General features: G+C 40.3%; 1 protein-coding gene across 2 annotated transcripts in view; it reads right to left on the reverse strand.

Annotated features, from left to right (window-relative positions):
- LOC122788193 (translational activator of cytochrome c oxidase 1) overlaps positions 1-20,974 on the reverse strand; it is a 285,644-nt gene that overhangs the window by 252,090 nt on the left and 12,580 nt on the right. For both annotated transcript variants that reach the window (XM_044055192.1, XM_044055191.1), the window contains exon 2: positions 6,181-6,287. In XM_044055192.1, coding sequence (XP_043911127.1) covers positions 6,181-6,287 — 107 coding nt within the window. The remainder of the gene's footprint in view (positions 1-6,180; positions 6,288-20,974) is intronic.

The following is a 20,974-nucleotide window of genomic DNA, read 5'->3' on the forward strand; positions in this document are numbered from 1 at the left end:
AAAAGGTTGGTAAAGAAGAAGTGGGATTGTCAGAGAGATGAAGAAAGTAGACAGGAGTATAAGGAGATGAGGTGCATGGCAAAGAGAGGTCTAAGGATAAGGCATATGAAGAGCTGTATGAAAGGTTGGACACCAAGGAGGGAGAAAAAGACCTGTACCGATTGGCTAGACAGAGGGACCGAGCCAGGAAAGATGTGCAGCAGGTAAAGGTGATAAAGAATAATGAGGGAAACACTCACAAGCGAGGAGTGTGTGTTGAGGAGATGGAAAGAGTACTTTGAGGGGTAGATGAATGAAGAGAAGAAAATGAGAGGGAGAGAAGGTTGGATGATGTGGAGATAGTGAATCATGAAGTACAATGGATTAGCAAGGAGGAAGTAAGGATAGCTATGAAGAGGATGAAGAATGGAATGGCTGTTGGTCCAGATGACATACCTGTGGAAGCATGGAGGTGTTTAGGTGAAATGGCAGTGGAGTTTTTAACCAGATTGTTTAATGAAATCTTGGAAAGTGAGAGGATGCCTGAAGAATGGAGAAGAAGTGTTTTAGTACCGATTTTTAAGAATAAGGGTGATGTGCAGAGATGTAGTAACTACAGAGGGATTAAATTGATCAGTCACAGCATGAAGTTATGGGAAAGAGTAGTGGAAGCTAGGTTAAGAAGAGACGTGATTATTAGTGATCAGCCGTATGGTTTCATGCCGAAAAAGGAGCACTACAGATGCCATGTTTGCTCTGAGAGCGTTGATGGAGAAAGTACAGAGAAGGTCAGAAGGAGTTGCATTGCGTTTTTGTAGACTTAGAGAAAGCATACGACAGGGTGACTAGAGAGGAGTTGCGGTACTGAATGAGGAAGTCGGGAGTGAGAAGTATGCAAGAGTGGTACAGGATATGTACGAGGGTAGTGTGACAGCGGTGAGGTCTGCGGTGGGAGTGACGGATGCTTTTAAGGTGGAGGTGGGATTACATCAAGGATCAGCTCTGAGCCCTTTCTTATTTGCAATGGTGATGGATAGGTTGACAGACGAGATCAGACAGGAGTCCCCATGGACTATGATGTTTGCAGAGGACATTGTGATCTGTAGTGAGAGTAGGGAACAGGTGGAGACGACCCTGGAGAGATGTGGAGATATGCTCTAGAGAGAAGAGGAATGAAGGTCAGCAGGACTAAGACAGAATATATGTGTGTGAATGAGAGGGAGGACAGAGGAATGGTGAGGATGCAAGGAGTAGAGGTGGCGAAGGTGGAGGAGTTTAAATACTTGGAATCGATAGTTCAGAGTAATGGTGAGTGTGGAAGAGAGGTGAAGAAGAGAGTGCAGGCAGGATGGAGTGGGTGGAGAAGAGCGTCAGGAGTGATTTGTGACAGACGAGTACCAGTAAGAGTGAAAGGGAAGGTCTACAAGAGGGTAGTGAGACCAGCTATGCTATATGGGCACTGACAAAAAGGCAGGAGTTTGAGCTGGATGTGGCAGATTTAAAGATGTTAAGATTTGCACTGGGTGTGATGAGGGTGGACAGGATTAGGAATAAGTATATTAGACTGTCAGCCCAGGTTGGAAGGTTTGGAGACAAAGCCAGAGAGGCAAGACTACGTTGGTTTGGACATGTGCTGAGGAGGGATGCTAAGTATATTGGGAAAAAGGTGCTAAGTATGAAGCTACCAGGTAACAGGAAAAGAGGAAGGCCTAAGATAAGGTTTATAGATGTGGCGAGAGAGGACATGCAGGTGGTTGGTGTGATAGCGCAAGATGCAAAGGACAGGAAGAAATGGAAACAGATGATCCGCTGTGGCGACCCCTAATGAGAACAGCCGAAAGAAGATGAGTTCTGAAAATCATTCGTCAAGGTCACAGATGGCAGTGGAAGGAAATTCCTCCTTTCCAGGGTCTTTCCTCTTCCCCTATAATCAGACTTTTTTTGTTCTTCATCACATCCTTATTCATCCAGACTCCAGATGGTTCATAAGATGTTGCGTGTCTAGATAACATTATCAGTTCTCTGCCATACCCTTTGGCCAATCCACTGCATCAAGAGTGTTCACAAAGTGTCTCGCTCCAGTTGTAGCTCATTGCAGGCTACAGTGTATCCACATTTTTTCATATTAAGACAACTTGCTTATCTTTGCAGCATCTTTTCAAGGTGTAAGGAATCTCAATCAGCTTAGCTGAGAGAGCCGGGATTCCAAGATTCACTCCCTCACACAGGATTGTGTTCCTCGGATGTCAATTAGACACCTCAGTTCAAAGAGCTTTTCTTCCACCAGAAAAATACACCTTTATTTAGATCTATTTCTAAGGTTTTCCACTCAAATAATGGGGTATAGTTACATTGGGATGAAGTCTGCAAACATTTCGATGAGAATTTTTTTTTGTTTTTCGACCCATGAGATGCACTCTTTGGAATGAAATGTTCATGCTGCTTTATCCTGACATACAGTTGTCAAGTGTTCCATTCAGACAGCAGTGTTGTGAAAGAGGAACAGCTTTGTCAGCAGTTTAAGGGAGTGGGTGGACAGCAATGTACTGATATGGGGGTGGCTTGCTGGGAGGCAACAGTCTGGGAGATGCAGAGTACAAATCTGAAAATCATGGCTACACCTCTGGTATGTGCTGGTTTCTTACTGATGTAACTGCATCCCTTAGCAACAGTGTATGCAAACTGCTCTTTCTTTAATACCATGTGTAATTACGTTGGTGCCCCCCCCTTAACTACCACCTAATTTGTATGTTTTAGTTTGATAACCACGTAATTGAGCTAGCCCGCTAACCCTTTTCAGTCACAACCTAGGTACACGTAAACAAAAATAAAAATCAGTTGGTACAACATCATTAATGAATTATATAATACAAACATTAATATAATGCAAATGAACTTCTTTGAGGCAGTCACCAAAGCCATAGACGAGGGTAAGGTGGTTCACACAGCCTATCTTGACCTCACCAAGGCTTTCGACAGCATCCCCCATTCTGGAATTATAGCAAAATTCACTAAACTAGGTATAAATCCCTACATCACAAGATGGGTTGCCAACTGGCTCACTGACAGACTCCAAATCTGACTTCAAACCAGTGACAAGTGAAGTACCACAGGGTTCAGTCCTGGGACCTCTCCTGTTTGGTATCTGCTTCTCTGAAGTACAAGCTAACACAGAAGGCCTTTGGCTAACGAAGTTCACAGAGGACTGCAAACTAGGAGCCATAGTTGAGTCCCCAAATGATGTTGACATCCTACAGAAGGGCCTCACTGAGACACATGCCTGGTGTCAGAGCCATGGCCTCAAGTTCAATGCCAAAAGTGCACGGTCATCCCCTTTGGTAAAAACTCTGTACCCGTGAACTACCACATAGGCAGAAGTCTACTTAACGCCAAATGTGTGACAAGAGACCTCGGGATCCAGGTGGACAGTAGTCTCTCTTTTGATAATCACATCACCACAGTAGTCAGGAAATCCTTCTACATGGTGCACATCATCACAAAAGGGTTCTCATCCAGGAAAAATAGGTCATTGTTCCCCTATACTCAACATCATTAGACTCATTATAGAGTACAACACCCCTTTTGGAATGTACCTCACAAGACATCTGCAGCAGCAGGAAAGGCCACAGAAGTACCTCACAAAGAGGATTACTGGCCTCAAACAGATGCCCTACACTGACAGCCTCCAAACAACTCCAGCTTTACTCCATAACCTATCACCTACTCCAAGGTGATCTCTGCCTAACATATAAAGCTATGTCAAAACCAGAGCTGTTGGACATGCTACACCTAAAGAAATCCCAATCCCTCAGAGCTACACGCTCTAGGGACCTAAACCTTGTCACCACAATAAACAAGGCATGCTGGAGGGATAGATTCCTGTCTCAGAGACTTCCCATACTCTGGAACAAGCTACCTATGTCAAGCAAAGTTCCTCATTAGCACTCTTCAAGAAAAATCTTGATGAGTGGATGGGAAATAAGAAATACACCCCAGGGATCACTTCTGTGGCTCTGTTCGACAGGGGCACAGGAAAATAACTTTCTTGGGTGGTGTAAGCCAGGGAACCTTGTTAGCTAGGCTTACTTAGCCCCTTGGGCAGATAGCCTAGTACCTACCTATGAACTACCTATGAACTACTGAAGTAGAGGACAACTTATACAACTATGCACTATTAAAATAAATGGGTTCTCGAATTAAAGTTGATCATTTTTAAGTTTTATTATAAATTCTGGCATATCTGGAATATTCATGTAGGTGTTCCTGTACAAAAGCATCTGTCAAAGTTACTTTATCTGTATGCATTTCTGGAGCTTTTTCTCTGCGCTTCTGCTGAAAATGGACCACAATCTGGTAGGACTCTCCCAGTTAACAAATGTAAAATAAATAAATATAAATAAATAAATGTACAAGTACATGTTGCTGGTGTCTTAAAAAGCACACATATACACAGATAGAATGGTTGAGTAGCCAAAACAACAGTAGTTCATTTGATACAGTTTATATTCTATTTCTAGAATATACAAAGTGAAACTTTGAGATATACAATATACTAATCAACTGTTCTAGTTTAAGATCCTTAGTTCTTAAGGGGGTAATGGGAACACTGCCCCCTTCCCAAACAGTACTGCAGACAACACATCTTACAGAAAGTGAATATTACTCTTAATATACTGTGATAATTATCATTAATTTTGAATGATTTATACAAGTAAGCAAGCAACATGTCTCACTGACACTCTGCAAGTCGTTGGCACACTGACAGTAAACATACACTATTACTGTAGAATTTAAATTAAGGTCATAGTTTAGATCAGTATTCTTAAACATTGGTTTCTGTGGATCGACTTGACATTGTTTGGAAACCTAGTGGTAATTCTGGTTTTAGGCAAGATCAGTGGGTCAGGGATACTCTCTGTAGCAGCATGATTCTGTGCAGCAAAACACTAGATCTACAAAAGAATGAAAGACATAATGGATGCTTGTAGGGATTAAACTACACAGCAGGAGCAGATGAAATCACAAAAATCTGTGTGAAAAAGAATAAAAATTAGACGGAGCTAAAAAGTTACTGCTAGAAGTACTGGATGCCTTAAATTACCAGGCAGCCAACGAGAACAGATCCCATCAGAAACAAGCCATACAATTCTGGGTCACTTTTTTCAAAAATATATATAAATGTGTGTACGTTTCTAAAACAAATAAGAAGACATCCAAGAGAATGCAAAACAAAGACAGAGAAGAACAGAAGCTAGGGCAGTCTGGAACATTTCCATACCCATTATCCAAAATGTGGAACAGATACAGAATTAGTTTCACTCTGCAAAGCATGCTAGGATATACGTATAATGAATGCTAAGTTAAAGTTGGCACTTATTTTCAAAAGACAATTCAGTTATAGAAAAACAAAATATTTTAAATTTATGGTACTTACTGAAGACTATATTTCACAGCCTGATTTTTGTGAGCTGTTAGATCTGTAATAATGTGTTTTAACAGTCTTCCATTCATGTACAACAGCAAGTAAAAGCCAAAACTACAAGAAATACACATCTCTAATTCACCATGTAGAAGTGCCACCTACCAGGAGAAAAAGCAAGGTACTTACACAAAGGTGAATTTCTAAAACACAAATCAAAGCCCATTACAGAATCAGGTTTGCACTTCTGAAAATGAGAGATTTCAAGACAATATTAAACCTAATAGGTTTGATGAGTGTGTTTGTGCTGTATAAACACAAGAGCTGAACTCTGAAATGATATAGTATTAAATGAGCTAAACAATTCTGCATAGCCCATTGTTTCTTCTTAGACCTACAATGGTGAAATATAAATGTGTCAATAATGTATTAGACTGAATAGATTTACTTCAAGTAATCCACACAGCCAGTATATATAATATAGTACATGTGACCACTCCCCAAATTGAAAAAGTATTCATTAATGCAATTGCTCCCGTCTACCTGGTCTTCAAAGTAAAATGGGCTTTACTCCACTGGAACCTTCACAGTAACATACATACATATTGATATTAAAATGAACCTAAATACATATAATATGCTGATACTTGCTTACAGTGTAGAGACAAGACCTGATAAACCAGGAAACACCCTTCCATCTATAAATATTTAGATATTCCTGTTACAATCTGGTATGCAGGCAAGAAAATAAGGAATGCAAAAAAAAAAATTCTTGTACATACCGCTCCTTTAATCGCTGCATCAATAGAAGCCTTTGGCATGTTGCGATTTCTGCACTGTTCTATAATACTTGCCAGAGGATTGTTAACATCTGGGTTTGATCCCCCTTCTACAAGAAAAAGCAGATAGTATGACATAAAATCAACAATTATTTCAAATGACAAACACTGCCTCACCTACATCTCTTAAACAGTAAGTACAGATTTTCAAATTTCCCAGTTTAGCTGTTGTTGTATGGAGATACAGACAGCAATCATTTTTTACTACACCAAAAAGAGGATCTAGATTCAACTAGTGATCAGAATGCTGGGCCACGCATTAACCCAGACTACTATTAAAAGAGAAAGTTCTTTAGTCAGCAAGGACAGCCAGTTGTGGCAACATTTCATTATTCTACTCTGCCAACTCCCTTTTAAAGGCATGATGGGTACCAGTATGTGTTTAACAAGTCCAGACACAAGGACAAGGAATCGACAAAACTAGAAAATGGAAAAAAAATGTAGGCATTGAGCATCCTGGTTTAGACTCTTGTTTTAAACGGAATTCCAAAGCAGAAAGCAGCAGCGTATGATTCACTTTAATATTATACCAAGTGTCAGAGATGTGCAGATATTTCAGGGCATTGAGAATAGGATTTGAATTTATTAGCCAACAAAAAATGTAATGGGAGGAATTCACTGGCCTTACGGCTCTGTCACTGATCCATCAGGTGCATCAAAACAAAATTAACAGCTCTTTTCAACAGTGCTGAGAGGCTAATTAAAAGAAAAGCTCACCTGCTTAATGAAAAATTCAACAACACTATTAACAAGGTAGTGCAATGTCAATGCCAGGGCATTTAAATAAAAGTACTGAAGTAAAACCCAGAAACATCACACACACAAATAGCTGCAAAGATATTTGCACACTTGTGTAATAAGCTTTGCACTTTTCTAAAGATTTCCAAATATATACAACACCGCAAATATCTTTGCATTTAAAGAGAGTTTTTTCTGTTATAACTTTTCAAACAAAAGAAGAAAGACAAAGCAAGATAAATAGTTGTTGTTGTGTCCTTCGGCTTTTCCTGGTTAGGGGTCGCCACAGCGGAACTCCAGTCCGCTAATGATTGGTAGTTGATTTTTACGTGCCAAGTTACCAGCCCTGACGCACAACCTTCAATGAAGGTACACCCATTCACGCACGTCTCCACGCAGAAGACGCTCTAGCTGAGAATCGAACCGGACAGCGTCTTACTGTGAGGCGACAACACTACCGCAGCACAACCACCGCGGGTGAAGCAAGATAAATAGTACAAAGACAAAATATAATGCAATTAAGAAATAAACATGAGCAGCTGAGTTGTATGGTAAACCATTTCAATATAGTTGCTATGAGACAGTGTACCCTTAAATCAGTGTGTACACAGTCAATAATGTAACAGCTCGCTGCTTTTACTACACAATCCCCAAGAAAAAGAACCACAGACTATGACGCAGCAAATAAAAACACAAAAAAAAAATTTGTATTGTATGAAGCACAGTGATTATGCTCCAATATTCAGAAAAACTACATAACAGGACCCAATCTTAAACATTAAGCATCACCTGCTTAACTTGTAAATGTCGGGTCTCACACTAGGCAGGCAAATCTGTCAGCACTGATGAGCAAGAACAGCAGAGAATCATAGAAGAAAAAAAAAAAAGCAAATTTGTTTCTGCCTGTCGTCCATACTTGTAATGTCTCTCTGACTTCCTGTTATAAACTTAGAAAAAGTAGCTAGGACAAAAGGATATATGTTAGCCTCATTTTCTGAAGAATACGAAGTCTTGCACTCAAATGTACATCATTAGTTAGTGATTTCAATCTTCAGAGATATGCCAGAAAACCAAAGATTTTACGAGGAACATAAACATATGAGGGAAAAGTCTGGGCATTCTGCAAAAAGCTGGGCATTTGAGAGGCATCACAAGTTGAATGTAAACATAAGGCTCATAGGTTCATAACTAGGCTATCTGCCCTAGGGCATTTATAAGCCTAGCCAGAATGTGTTTGGCTTTCGCCACCCATTTTAAATTAATTTTGCTATGCCCTTTTTCGAGGTTAGTATACTGTGCCTCTGTCTAACAGTGACACAGAAGTGATACCCGGGTTAAACTTACGATCTCCTATCCACTCATCAAGATTCCTCTTGAAGAGAGGAAATGAGGGACTCTGCCTAACCCAGACTGGGATTTTATTCCAGAGTGAAGGGAGCCTCTGGGTTATGAATCTGTCCCTCCAGCATGTCCTATTTACTTCAGTGCTGAGGTTCAAGTCTCTCGAGCGCGTAGCTCGATGAGATTTGGATTTTCTGAGGTGCAGCATGTCCATTAATTCCGGGTTGGACATGGCTTTATACGTCAGGCACAGATCGCCCCTGAACAGGCGGTATGCCACTGAGTAGAGCTGGAGTTTCTTAACTGGGCAGCATATGGCATCTGTTTGAGCCCTTTGATCCTCTTGGTGAGGTACTTTTGGGGTCTTTCCAGTTGCTGCAGGTGTCTGGTAAGGTACATCCCAAAAGGGGCATTGTACTCAATTATGGGCCTGATGAGGGATGAGTAAAGAGGCACGATGACCTCCCCTGATCTAGATGTGAATCCCTTCATGATTAGGTGGGCTATATAAAATGTTTTTCTAACCACTTTGGTCACGTGGTTGTCAAATGAGAGACTGCTATCAACTTGGGTCCCCAGGTCCCCAATTACTTCTTCTGTACTTAATGGATTACCACCTATGTGGTAATTTGTGGGCACTTTGTTTTTGCCAAAGGGGATGACTATACACTTTTTGCATTTAGCTTGAGGCCATGGCTCTGGCACCAGTTGTCTGTTTCTATGAGGCCCTTTTGGAGGATGCTTGTGTCGGCTGGAGAGTCGATTATGGTGCCCAGTTTGCAGTCATCTGCGAACTTGGTCAGCCACAGTCCTTCCGTGTTGGCCTGTACCTCCGAGAAATATATACCGAACAAGAGAGGTCCCAGGACTGAGCCTTGTGGGATGCCACTTGTAACTGGTTTGGAGTCTGACATGGCTCCAGCAATTCTAACCATGTGGGTTCTGTCCTTGAGCCAGTTTGCAACCCATCTAGTGACATAGGGGTTTATATTTAAGCTGGTGAGCTTATCTATAATGCCTGAGTGGGGTATTGTATCGAAGGCTTTTGCGAGGTCCAGGTAGGCTGTGTGGACCACCTTCCCCTCATCAACGGCCTTGGTGACTGTTTCAAAGAAATCAACCAGGTTTAAGAGGCAGGATCTGCCCTTAAAGCCGAACTGGGTAGGATCCAGTGTCTGTAGGTCCCCAATATCTTTATTTATGAGGTCCATGATGATCCTTTCCATAGCTTTGCAGACCAAGCTAGTCAGGCGTATGGGGCGATAGTTTCCAAGATCCGTTGAGGCACCACCTTTGTGGAGAGGGACCACTGTTGCTGTACGCCACTCTTTGGGTACATATCCTGTAGTAAGGCTGAGATTGAACAGTAGTTTTATGTTTGGGTTTAGCTCTTCCTGGAGTTCATGTAGGACGCAGCCTGGGACACCGTCTGGTCCCATTGATGCTGTGTTTTTTGCTTTGGAGAGGGCGGCTCTTACCTGAGCATCTGAGATGTCAGGGGGGCAGCACTCTGCTGGGATAGATATTAGCCCTTTTGGTGGGGAGGGGGGGGGGGAGATGTCTGAGCTGAACCTGTCAGCTAGGATGTTGGCAATGTCTGTGAGTTCGGTGCATTTGCCATTTTGGACTAATTCTGAGCATTTCTGGGAATTCCCACCCAGGTTCCTAACATAACTAAAGAAAGCCTTGTGATCATCCTTAGTGCCCTGTGCAATTTTTCTCTCGAAGCTGGCCTTAGACGATTTTATGAGTGCCCGTAGTTTTTTGCTAATACTGATCAGAGATGCCTTCCCTTTTTGGGATTTTGCTCTATCATTTAGTAGCTTCCTCCTTCTATTGTATAGTTTGTTTATGGCTTGGGTCCACCAGACAGGACGTCTGCCTTTGGAGGATGGGTCTTGGTTTTATTTGGGATTGCATGATCCACGCATTCCTCTAGGTGTTCATAGAATGCATTTATAAAGGATTCTGCGGTCTGGGCCGTATTTTCCACAGGCCCGGGTGCTTTGAAGGATTCCACCTCGGTTTTGAGGAGGGTGAAATTTGCTTTAGAGAAGTTTTTCACTGTGGCTTTCTGGGCAGGAGGTGGGGTCGGGATGTGAATATCCAGTGAGATTAGTTTATGGTCTGATCTTACCAGTGAGGGATACACTTCTGGTCTGGAGCATATAGTCCCCATGTTGGCGATGATCAGGTCCAGTATGTTTTCCCCTCTTGGGGGAGTGGTAACAAGTTGTTCCATAGCATTTGAGTTTATAAATTCTAGGAACCTTTGGGCTAGGGTGCTGGAGCTAGAGTAATGCTCCCAGTCTATGTTTGGGTAGTTGAAGTCGCCCAATATAATGGTGTTTGGAGAGACCTTCATATTTTCCAGTGTTCTCAGGAAGGCCGAGTGGGGTTCCTGGGTTTGGGAGGGTGGTCTGTAGCAGGCTATAAACTGGAAGGCAGTTTTACCCACTGTTAGTTGCACATAGATAGTCTCTGATGCTTCGTGCTGTGCCACCAACCTGGAGGTGTGGGTATCTTTGACGAATATTGATACTCCCCCTCCTTTTGTGGTTCGGTCCAAGTTTTGGGGCCGAAAAGCATGGTATGAGGTATAACCTGGTAGTGCTGGGGTGCTCTCGGGAGCCTTGAACCAGGTTTCTGTTACTGCACAGATATCGATGTTCTCCATGCTAAGGAGAGTTTCGAGTGCGTGCATCTTGAGGTTTAGACTTCTGGTGTTGAGTAGCATTACTCTTAGTTTCTTATCCCTTGTGATACCTATGGAGGTGGGTTTGTCTTTTGAGCCTTGCCTAAAAAAGGCACTATGGGGGTAGCAAGAGCCTTTTGTCAATATCCGAAAGCCCAGGGGTGACAGGTGCAAGCCGTCCCTAGCGAAGCATCGTGGCTTATTGAGCATGTCATCCCAGGCTGACAGGCATTGGATCCCCTTTGAATGACACCAATACTTAAGCCAATTGTTGAAATTGATCATCTTGTCTTCATATTGTGGCATCATTCTTGGTGAGGGTAAGATGCTACTCAAGGTCAGGGTCATACCGGCCTGGACCACATGTTCAGAGAGCTCCTCTATGTCTCTTTTCATGTAGTCCAGGGAGGTACGTCTCAGGTCATTCACACCAGCATGGACAATGACCGAGTCATATTTGTACTTGCCTTGGAGTGACCTGAGTGCTTGTGTTATGTGGCGGATCCTAGTGCCCGACAGGCAGCTCACCGTGACCTTCTCCTTGTTCAGCCTGGTGAGCAGGACGTCAGTGTGCCTGACGAGAGTCACCTATTACAAGTGTATCAGGTGTGTTGTTTAGCCTTAAGGGCTGTGACCGTTCAGCACACTGGCTTTGTGAGCTATGTGTTGCACGTGTTTTGTTTTGGGGTAGCGGTTGCTTGGGTGTCTGCTTTGGAGGTCTCTGCTGCTTAGGCAGATTTTTATTTAGAGCCTCCAAGTATGTTTTTGTGCGTTTATGTGTTTGGTTTGCTGTCGTGGTAGGTTTATGTGAGACTGGAATTGTAGGGAGTGTGGTTTCCTTCTCCTCCTGACTGGTTACGCCAGTACTGAGTTGAGAGAGCTTAGCCTCCAGTTTGGCTATATGGATGCATCTCTCACATGTGTTGGAATTTGTTGGGAGGAGGAGAGGGTTGTCTATGTACATGAGGCAGTTGTAACATTGCATCAAGATTCCCAGATTCACCAGCTGGACCGGAGAGGAGATTGACAACTGACCTTTGGACATGCTAGAATAGTATTGGGAATTCCTTTATAATTGAAAAAAAGGGCCAATGGGGAACAAGGTACTCAAGGGGAGTTTGAGAGGGTGTAGTGCTTTTAATTTTTTAATGCTGACTTATATAATTGCTTTAGTGAGCAAGTGCCAGGTAACTTAAATGCAATGCGTTACAGGTAACTTAAATGCAAAAACGGCAAACAGTAACTTTCTTTTAAGTGAAACAAGGAAATAAGTACAGTAAGCAATGCAAATATCACTAGGGATCCACAGAAGTGCTGAAAAGCCGCGTTTTAGGTGGTATTAGCGTTTCAGGGAAATAAGCAAACAAACAATAAGCATACAAACAAAGCTAGATTCAGCAGGCCTGGATCTAGTCTATGCTACAGCAAACAAGGTGTACCAATTTCAGTAAGAAACAGTTGAAATATGCAGGCACTATAAGCCTTTAACCAGTAATTCCCAGCTCAGAAGGGCAGAGTCCAGCCTCTCCTCCCACAAGAGTGCAGACCACGAACCTTCTTAATGTAAAATAACTGGCCTGAAGCCCAAGTGCTTAAACCAGAACTAATAAGGGGCTGTGTTATACTGTCTTCGTGACAGCTTTAACTAACAGAGTTACGACTTTGAAAACTGGCAAAACATTTAACAGTTTTTTTTCTTTTCTCCAACTAGTAGTACATGGAGAAGATAAAGCTCCATGCACTACAAAGAATTATGATTGGGTCTCCTATCATAACCTTTTAATTATGTGTTCTTAACATGGATGCCAGATTCACTGCTTGAGCTTCGCTGTCAGGGTGAATTTCTTGGCATCTATAGCTCGAACACACAGTTTATGATCAGCGACCTGCTCATGTTATAATTCAAGGGATATCTGTAACAAAGCCATTTTTAAGTGAAAGCCTATATGGAAATCTTATTGTAAACAATATAATACAGTAATGACAGTCCTATCCCGGTGCTCTAATCAGAGTGAGAAAATCCCTGAAAAAAATAAATTCCCCTGAGAGAGCTAGAGATGAAAGATTCTGATACATAGAAAAACAACACTTTTAAGTAACTATTCAATTGTTTCCATGTCAAACTTCAAAACACCAAAAAATATGCAAAATCGGGCATCTTTTGTACAGTCCCATATATTCTATATGAAGAACAAATCTAAAAGCAAGGATCATCTCCCAGATGAAATTATTTCCCTCCACAGAATAACTGCTCTTTGGCAGCACTGTGGGAAGACATCTGTTAATTTTTTAAACTTATACAATATTACAGAATGACCTTGTGTAGGAACTATAACTCTAGAACTGTATAAAATATACAGACCTCTCTGGCACATTTTTCACAGCAGCATTAGATCAATATTGACTAAATTACAGGGTACTCTTTCATTGCAGATTTATGCATGTTTTGATAGAATTACATCTTTTGCAGTCAGTGTTTAAATTTCACCAACAGATACCTTGTCTGATACAAAAATGTAGGTAAAAATCATCCTCTTTCACACACGTTTTTCATCCATAAATTGGCACAAAAGTCAATGATATATGCAAAACATATTGCCAGTTTAACTCATTCACACCTACACCACCTTTTTTGTATGGTTCAATTTAACAATCACACCTCCCTATGGCATCCTGACATTCTGAGTATTGGCTGTCAACTGAATGACTCGTCAATTGATAACAGGTAGCATAAGAAAGGACATGGTGTACATAAACTGCTAATTTACAACGTCCTGCAATGGAAATATTAATTACCATTTGCCATTTGTTAATGATATTTTCATACTTGCCTTCAAAGTCACAAAAGAGAGAGCTATTTACTATTGATGGTCATGATGTAAAATGATATAGTGGAAGACGTCACTATCCAGGTATAATATACTATACTTGAGATACTATTAGTTATAAAAGCCGCAGTGGTGCAGCGGTAGCATTGTCACCTCACAGCAAGAGGTTCTCCCGTTCGATTCTCGGCTGGAGCGCCTGTGTGGAGTCTGCATGTCCTCCCAACGGTCGAGTGGCATTTTCGAAAGACATGCGTGAATGGGCGTGCCTTCGTTGAAGGTTGGGCATCGGGCTGGCACCTCGGCACCATAACAAAATCTACTGCCAATCATTAGTGGACCGGTGTTCCGCTGTGGCGACCCCTAACTGGGAAAAGCCAAAAGAAGAACGACAACTTGAGATACTATTAGTTATTTTCTAATTGCACACATCCCATTACACAGGCACTCACAAAAACAAATTTTTGGTGTTATATGAAATCTCAAGTCTGGCTTAACAAAAGTGCTCTGAACTACATGTCTAGGCTATGCAGTTTCCAAGATTTCAAAAGATACTTGAGAACCTTTACAGACAACTTTAATTCTGGGTTTGTGGCCATTATATTACAGAACTGAAATAAAGACTACAAATATAATGACTACTACTCTTAAAAAGATATTTCACCAACAGCACTGCTGCTTGCACCTTTTAATAGCATTTACATGTCACAAAACATTTATACGTTTTCAGCTTATGCATTTTAACTAGATTTCTCAGAAAATACTCTGGAATATAAAGACGTACAGTGGATATAAAAAGTGTACACACACTCCTGTTAAAATGCCAGGTTTTTGGGATAGAAAAATTAGACCACAATAAATCATTTCAAAACTTTTCCCACCTTTAATGTGATCTAGAACCTGTACAACTGAATTGAAAAACATAGGGGAAAAAATATAAAAACGTACAATAAGCTGGTTGCATAAGTGTGTATATTTTGCTCCTCTGTACTCAGATAAAGGCTGAAACTCGTCTCAGAAACATTTGCTTACCTAGTCAAAGGAAAAAGCGATAAATTAATATTTTGACAGTCAAACAAAATGTTTCCAAAGAGATTACAGGACACCCAAGTATCCAAAGAATAAAGATGCAGATAGGAAGAACATACAAACTACAGATAAAGTGGCCTGAGGGCAAGACAGAGCTAAACGTAATAATCTTTGCAGAGATGTTATACTTTTTACAGACGCATTGCAAAGGGGCTTTTCCTGGGTCACTTCATAATCATTCAAGGTCGATTTTAAGGGGAAGTCTTTAGCATCATGAGAACCTGTTATAAAGAACAAATAGCGCATATGTTCAAAGTGAGAAACTTTCTGACAACGCTACTGCTACACTAACTCTTCCAACCTTTTGCCAGGTTATCACAGATTTCATATATCAAGTGATCAACACCTAATATTAACAACAATAGAACCATGGTTTCTAAAATGATGTCAATAAAAGTGTTAGCAGCACTCTGGTTGACAAAATGACTCCTCCAGTGACCAGAGAGGATTTTGTCACTTGGCAGGAAATGTCAAACCTGCTGAAGAAGATAATGTGCAGAAAGTAAATATGTTAAAAAAATTCCTGTTTATTGTCCAGTTCTTACTTATCCCTTTATTTTATTTGTCTTCTTTTACTGGGAAAGCCCAACTGGATAATACTCATTTTCAGTGGAGGTCCGGTGAGAAAAGATTCATTTGCTTAAATTGCATTACACTGAGTTTAAGTTAAACACAGAGTAGTTACATTTCCATTAACATTTATACACAAACAGTAGTTACATTTATACATTCTAATATTTTACAAAGGTGGAAGTTTAATAAAGAGAAAGCCCATGTGCAACTTAGTGGATTGGCAACAGCTGTGTATAAAAATTGTTTTGTAATTTCAGTGGGAGGTTGGGTGTATTCTGTTTAAGGAGAGTATTTGGAGTATTGTACATAGAACACAAAGTCTCAACCTTGAGATGAGCATTTGCAGGACCAGGATTGGTTAAGTGTTGTTTAAACAGTGGTTTAAAACTACTGAATTTATCAGAGAGTTTTATTTGTGTGGGGATATTATTCCAGAGTTTGGCAACACATTGGACTTACTTGTAAGTAACAAGACAGTAGGTCATTAATACATTATGAAGTGCAGGGCATTTTTCTGGATGATGAAATAGTCTGTGTGCTGTAGTTAGTTCTGAATAGGTTAGGCAGTTGTGTATTTGTTAAGGTAGGAGTGGCATGCAAGACATAATGAGAAGGTGGTGACTAGAGTAGTTTTTCCTGCAGTATCTGTAAGGAAGCCATTGATCCTATAAAGGAACACTAGTTTCTGGTGAGTAGATTTAATGGTGTCCGGTATATACTGGTCATGTTTGAGTGTGTCATCTATTACAATGCCAAGAAGTTTATGGTGATGTACAGTTTCAATGACAGTATTATTTGCTGACTAAGGTAAAAAAATTGCTTTTGATTTTTGGCAACTTTTTGGGGTAAAAAGCATTAACCTAGTTTTCTTGGGGGTGAGTAGGAGGCTTGATTCTTTGAGCCAGGTTTCTACAGAGGAGAAAGATTTTTGGGTAATGTCTTGAAGCTCATTTATTGCTGACGCTACACATATTAATGTTGAGTCGTCTGCATACTGAACTAAACTAACATGGTGAGTGGTGCTGTGGAGGTCATTAATAAATATAGTAAATAGGAGAGGACCCAAGATGGAGACCTGCGGGACACCTGTAGTAACTAGTTGAAAGGATGACAGGTTTCTTGCCATTTAACAGCTTGTTGCCTTCCAGATAGGTAATTAGGAAACCACAACAAGAAGTACTGTTAAAGTCCTATTGAAGAGAGTCGAATGAGCAGTTGCTAGTACGAGACAGTATCAAATGCCTTTGACATGTCTAAGAATATGTCGGACACCAGCAGACCACTGTTTCTATGTTGGTTTATTATATTTGTAAAATGTAATACAGCAGTAGTGGTGCTGTGCTGGGGCCTAAAGTCATGTTGTGCTTATGACAGCAGGTTATTTGAGGTTAGGTATTACATCAGCTGCATATGGATGCATTTTTCTAATATTTTGGAGAGCAGGGAGAAAAATCACTGTTTATCTGTAGTTATTAAACTCTGTAGGTGTGCCAACTTTGTGCAGTAGTATAATGCAGGATTTTTTTTCCACAGTGATGGGACATATCTTTCTGCAATGGACCTATTAATTAGTATGGACACAAGGAAGTCTATGACTTCTGTTGCCATTTTTAGGTAGTCTGATGGTAGCTGGTCTACAGTTATGGAAGTAGTTGGTTATTAATTGTCTTAAGCTGAACAGGTTTATGGGTTCAGTGGGGGTAGTGGCATGAGTTACCAGTATATACTCAAGTCTCCAAGTATTACAGTTTCATGGTTAATTTGTTGGGATATCCAATACAGGATGCTTTGAGCAATATCAGTCTTATTCCCTGATGGTACATGAATGGCTGTTAAACAAATAGTTTTCCTACTGTTGATTTTTGGGAGTGTTGTTAGAAATTCAGCATTGCTAAGTGTGGCATTTCCTGTTGAAGTAAGGTGATAGGGAATTTTTTTTATAGATTACGGATACACTACCTGCATGCTTGTTTTGTCTGTCATTCCCAAGTAAACTGTATCCAAGGGATGCTTGTTTTGTCTGTCATTCCCAAGTAAACTGTATCCGGGGATGCTTGTTTTGTCCGTCATTCCCAAGTAAACTGTATCTGGGGGAGGGGTAGTCTCATTATGCTTTATTTCTTTTTTTTAACCAGGTTTCCGTACATATGACTACATTAGGAGTGTATGTGCGAGGTAAGTAGGTATGTCATGGATTTTATTGCAAATACTTCTTAGGTTCATATTTAGTAAGGGGAGTTTGGGTTCCGTTTTTTTTTTTTTTTTTGCTGAGATGTATTATGTAACTGGTTTATTTTGGGGTTGAAAGTGATGGTTTTAGGAACACGGGACCTGGGCTTGGGTGAATATCTTCCTTAATTTTTTAACTGATATTTTACAAAGGGAAGAGTGGGGCCAGTTATATTTTGCTACTGGTTTGGTACTTGATCATAAATGTGGACACTTAGTTTTAAGAAATTTACAGATAAATAAACCAGGTATGGTTTGTTGGTACAGACAGGGTATTACGGAGAAAGGTAGACTTGGTAGATGTTGATATTCTTTGTGAAGACTGGTTGAAGTCCTAAGTATATGAAGGTGGTGGATTTGATAACTGGTGAAGAAGACTGGTAGAGTGAGGAGGAATAGTAAAATAATCTGAGTAAGGAGCATCTTGTTTAACTTGGGGTTTTATCTTTCTTGTAAAGAACGATTAGAAAAAGTCAGGAGGGTACTGGGTTGGTTGTAGAGATGTAATTTGATAGTTATAGGGGGCAAGGACTAAGACACTAAGAGTGGATGTTACTACTGGGAGCAATTCTATTGACTGTTTTCTTCAGGACAGAGCTAATAATACTGGTTTGAGGAATATGAGAGTAGTGCTACAGAAATATTAATGTAGAGTATAAGGGGAGGGGAGAGGAGTGAGCCTGAGCATTAGTGAGGGTGAATGAAACAGACTGCCAAAGAGAAAATAAAAACAGTGACTTAACTAAAATGGTCACAAATCTGCTGAAAGAGAGAAGTAAAAGGAACAATGCAGTTTAAAAGGCCTCTGAGCTAGTAGATGAAAGGCTTGATTTTGCTCCTCTAGGACACAGTTTTAGTAGGAGAGCTGGTCCAATATCACCTTGGCCTAACTAATGGTGCTAACAGTAACAAATTACATTTGACTGTTTGAACAACTGTATAATGCAATAATGTTTCTATGGACTTTGAAATGCGGTCTAAAGGCTACCCCAACCCCCACAGATCAGCATTGTTGTTGTTGGTGTCTTTCGGCTTTTCCCGGTTAGGGGTCGCCACAGCGGAACTCCGGTCCGCTAATGATTGGCAGTAGATTTTTACGTGCAGAGTTGCCAGCTCTGACGCACAACCTTCAACGAATGTACGCCCATTCACGCATGTCTCCACACAAAAGACGCTCTAGTTGAGAATCGAAAAGGACGTCTTACTGTGAGGCGACAATGCTACCGCAGCACCACCACCGCAGTTTTTTTCAACCCCCACAGATCAGCAAAACAATGAAAAAAGTAAGCCAGAATACATTAGTGCAGCTGTGGAAAATTACTGACTCAGAACTCAAAGTGGTTACACACGAAGAGAAATAAACGTAAGGAAGGGAGACAGTGGACTTGCTAAAAACAATCTATTGAGCACAGTTAAAGAAGAAAGTACCAATGGGACTGCCATGGTCTAAGAAAATGGAGCTATTATAATGGACAAAGTTCTTTGTTTAAGGCTGCCATAATACTTATAACTTACATAAAAATATAGCTCACAGACTGGTGTTCAAACTGCAGACTTCACTGCTGTGTACATATCTATCTGCTTGTAGGGACATTTTACAGCAAAATAGAAACACACTAAAGAGACAGCTGCTTGCACAGAGTCAATGTTGACTGTGCACAAATACTACCTCAGAGCTGAAAGTGGTTTAATAACTGCCTCAGGCAAGGAGAAATAAGAAAGGAAATGGGGAGACCAAGGAGGACTTCTTTGAAGGCATGCAGTTCCACTAAAGAAAGACAAGAGGATATAAATAATTGGAATACCAAGCCTAGAAGAAGTGAAGAAAATATAAGAGAAAGAAATAGTTTGAGTAAGAACAGTATGAGTAAATGCCAATGTCTATTATGAAGGAGACAGTAAAGGGTGACCAGCAGGATGTCAGTGGAGGAGTGTTTACAGACTATACGGCTACTGCTTACAAACAAGGATACTGAAGCACTTATGTTCACACTAGTAATTATGCAGGCTAAAATACATCCAGAAAACTGGAAGCCCCTAACACTTACGCAAAGCACCTTAACCAACCCCATATCCAGCACCTTCTTCACAGCAATCCTTTTCCAATCCTGATGCACTTCCAATGTATTTTGTTTATAGAGAGAGAGTAATATTTGCTAAGTGGCTTTTATCAAGCTACTACCTTCCTCACTGAACAAACTAATTAAACTCAGCATAAAAGTGCTCTCCTCCCAGTATGCAATACGGTCTCCTGCTGTTGCTAAAGACTAAAACACATGCAAACTCAATTTGACATTAAAAATAAAACATGCCACTATAGTTCCATTATCCATAAAAGATGATTTGTGTCATTCATTGTTAATGTAAACTGCCTCGCTATTCACACAGGTGCACTTTCATCCCCTTGGAAACAGATATGTACATATTTCTACTGAAACTACCACCCCTGACACAAAAGCACTTGCCAAACTCTGACCCGACCTCATAGTCAAACTCAGAGTTTCCAAGTGCATGGTCGGCTGCACTGACAATCAGCAAGAGTGAGAGAATGCACATTTCTCGGGTTAGGGAAACATGCTCTTTCCTGAGACTGTGTGATTTCGGAGTTAGTATATATAATTAGCAGGGAATGTGCAAGGCTACATAAAACAATGTTTTATTTTTTTAAGTTTATGTTTTGCATGTACCGAGATTGCTGCTTGGTGCATGAATAGTAGCATGTCAGCATTTGCCAAGTCAACTTTTTCTGGTCAACTTTGTAAATGTCCATCTTTGGGTGTTTTGTTTCAGTGCACCTATATCTATACACACACACACACATACACTTGTGTATATGTTATACATACTTCTTACATGTCTAAATACATTCATCATGAGTGTGTATGTATCTGTATAGACAAATATTTTATATATATATATATATATATATATATATATATATATATATATATATATACACACACACATACATACGTTATTTATAAACATTACACACATACATATGTATGCATATGTGCATGTGTATAGATTTTATATATGTAAACAAATCACGTGTGTATAAACATATGTCTATACACATGCACATATCTGTGTGTATGTGTATATACACACATACATTTATATAAATTATGCGTGACCATATTTTGTGCGTGTGTGTGTGTATATATATATATATATATATATATATATATATATATATATATATATATATATACATACATACATACACACACACACACACTATGTA

The sequence above is a fragment of the Protopterus annectens genome, chromosome 13.part0 (assembly GCF_019279795.1).
Source record: "Protopterus annectens isolate FY-2018-M chromosome 13.part0, PAN1.0, whole genome shotgun sequence".
Taxonomy (NCBI): domain Eukaryota; kingdom Metazoa; phylum Chordata; order Ceratodontiformes; family Protopteridae; genus Protopterus; species Protopterus annectens.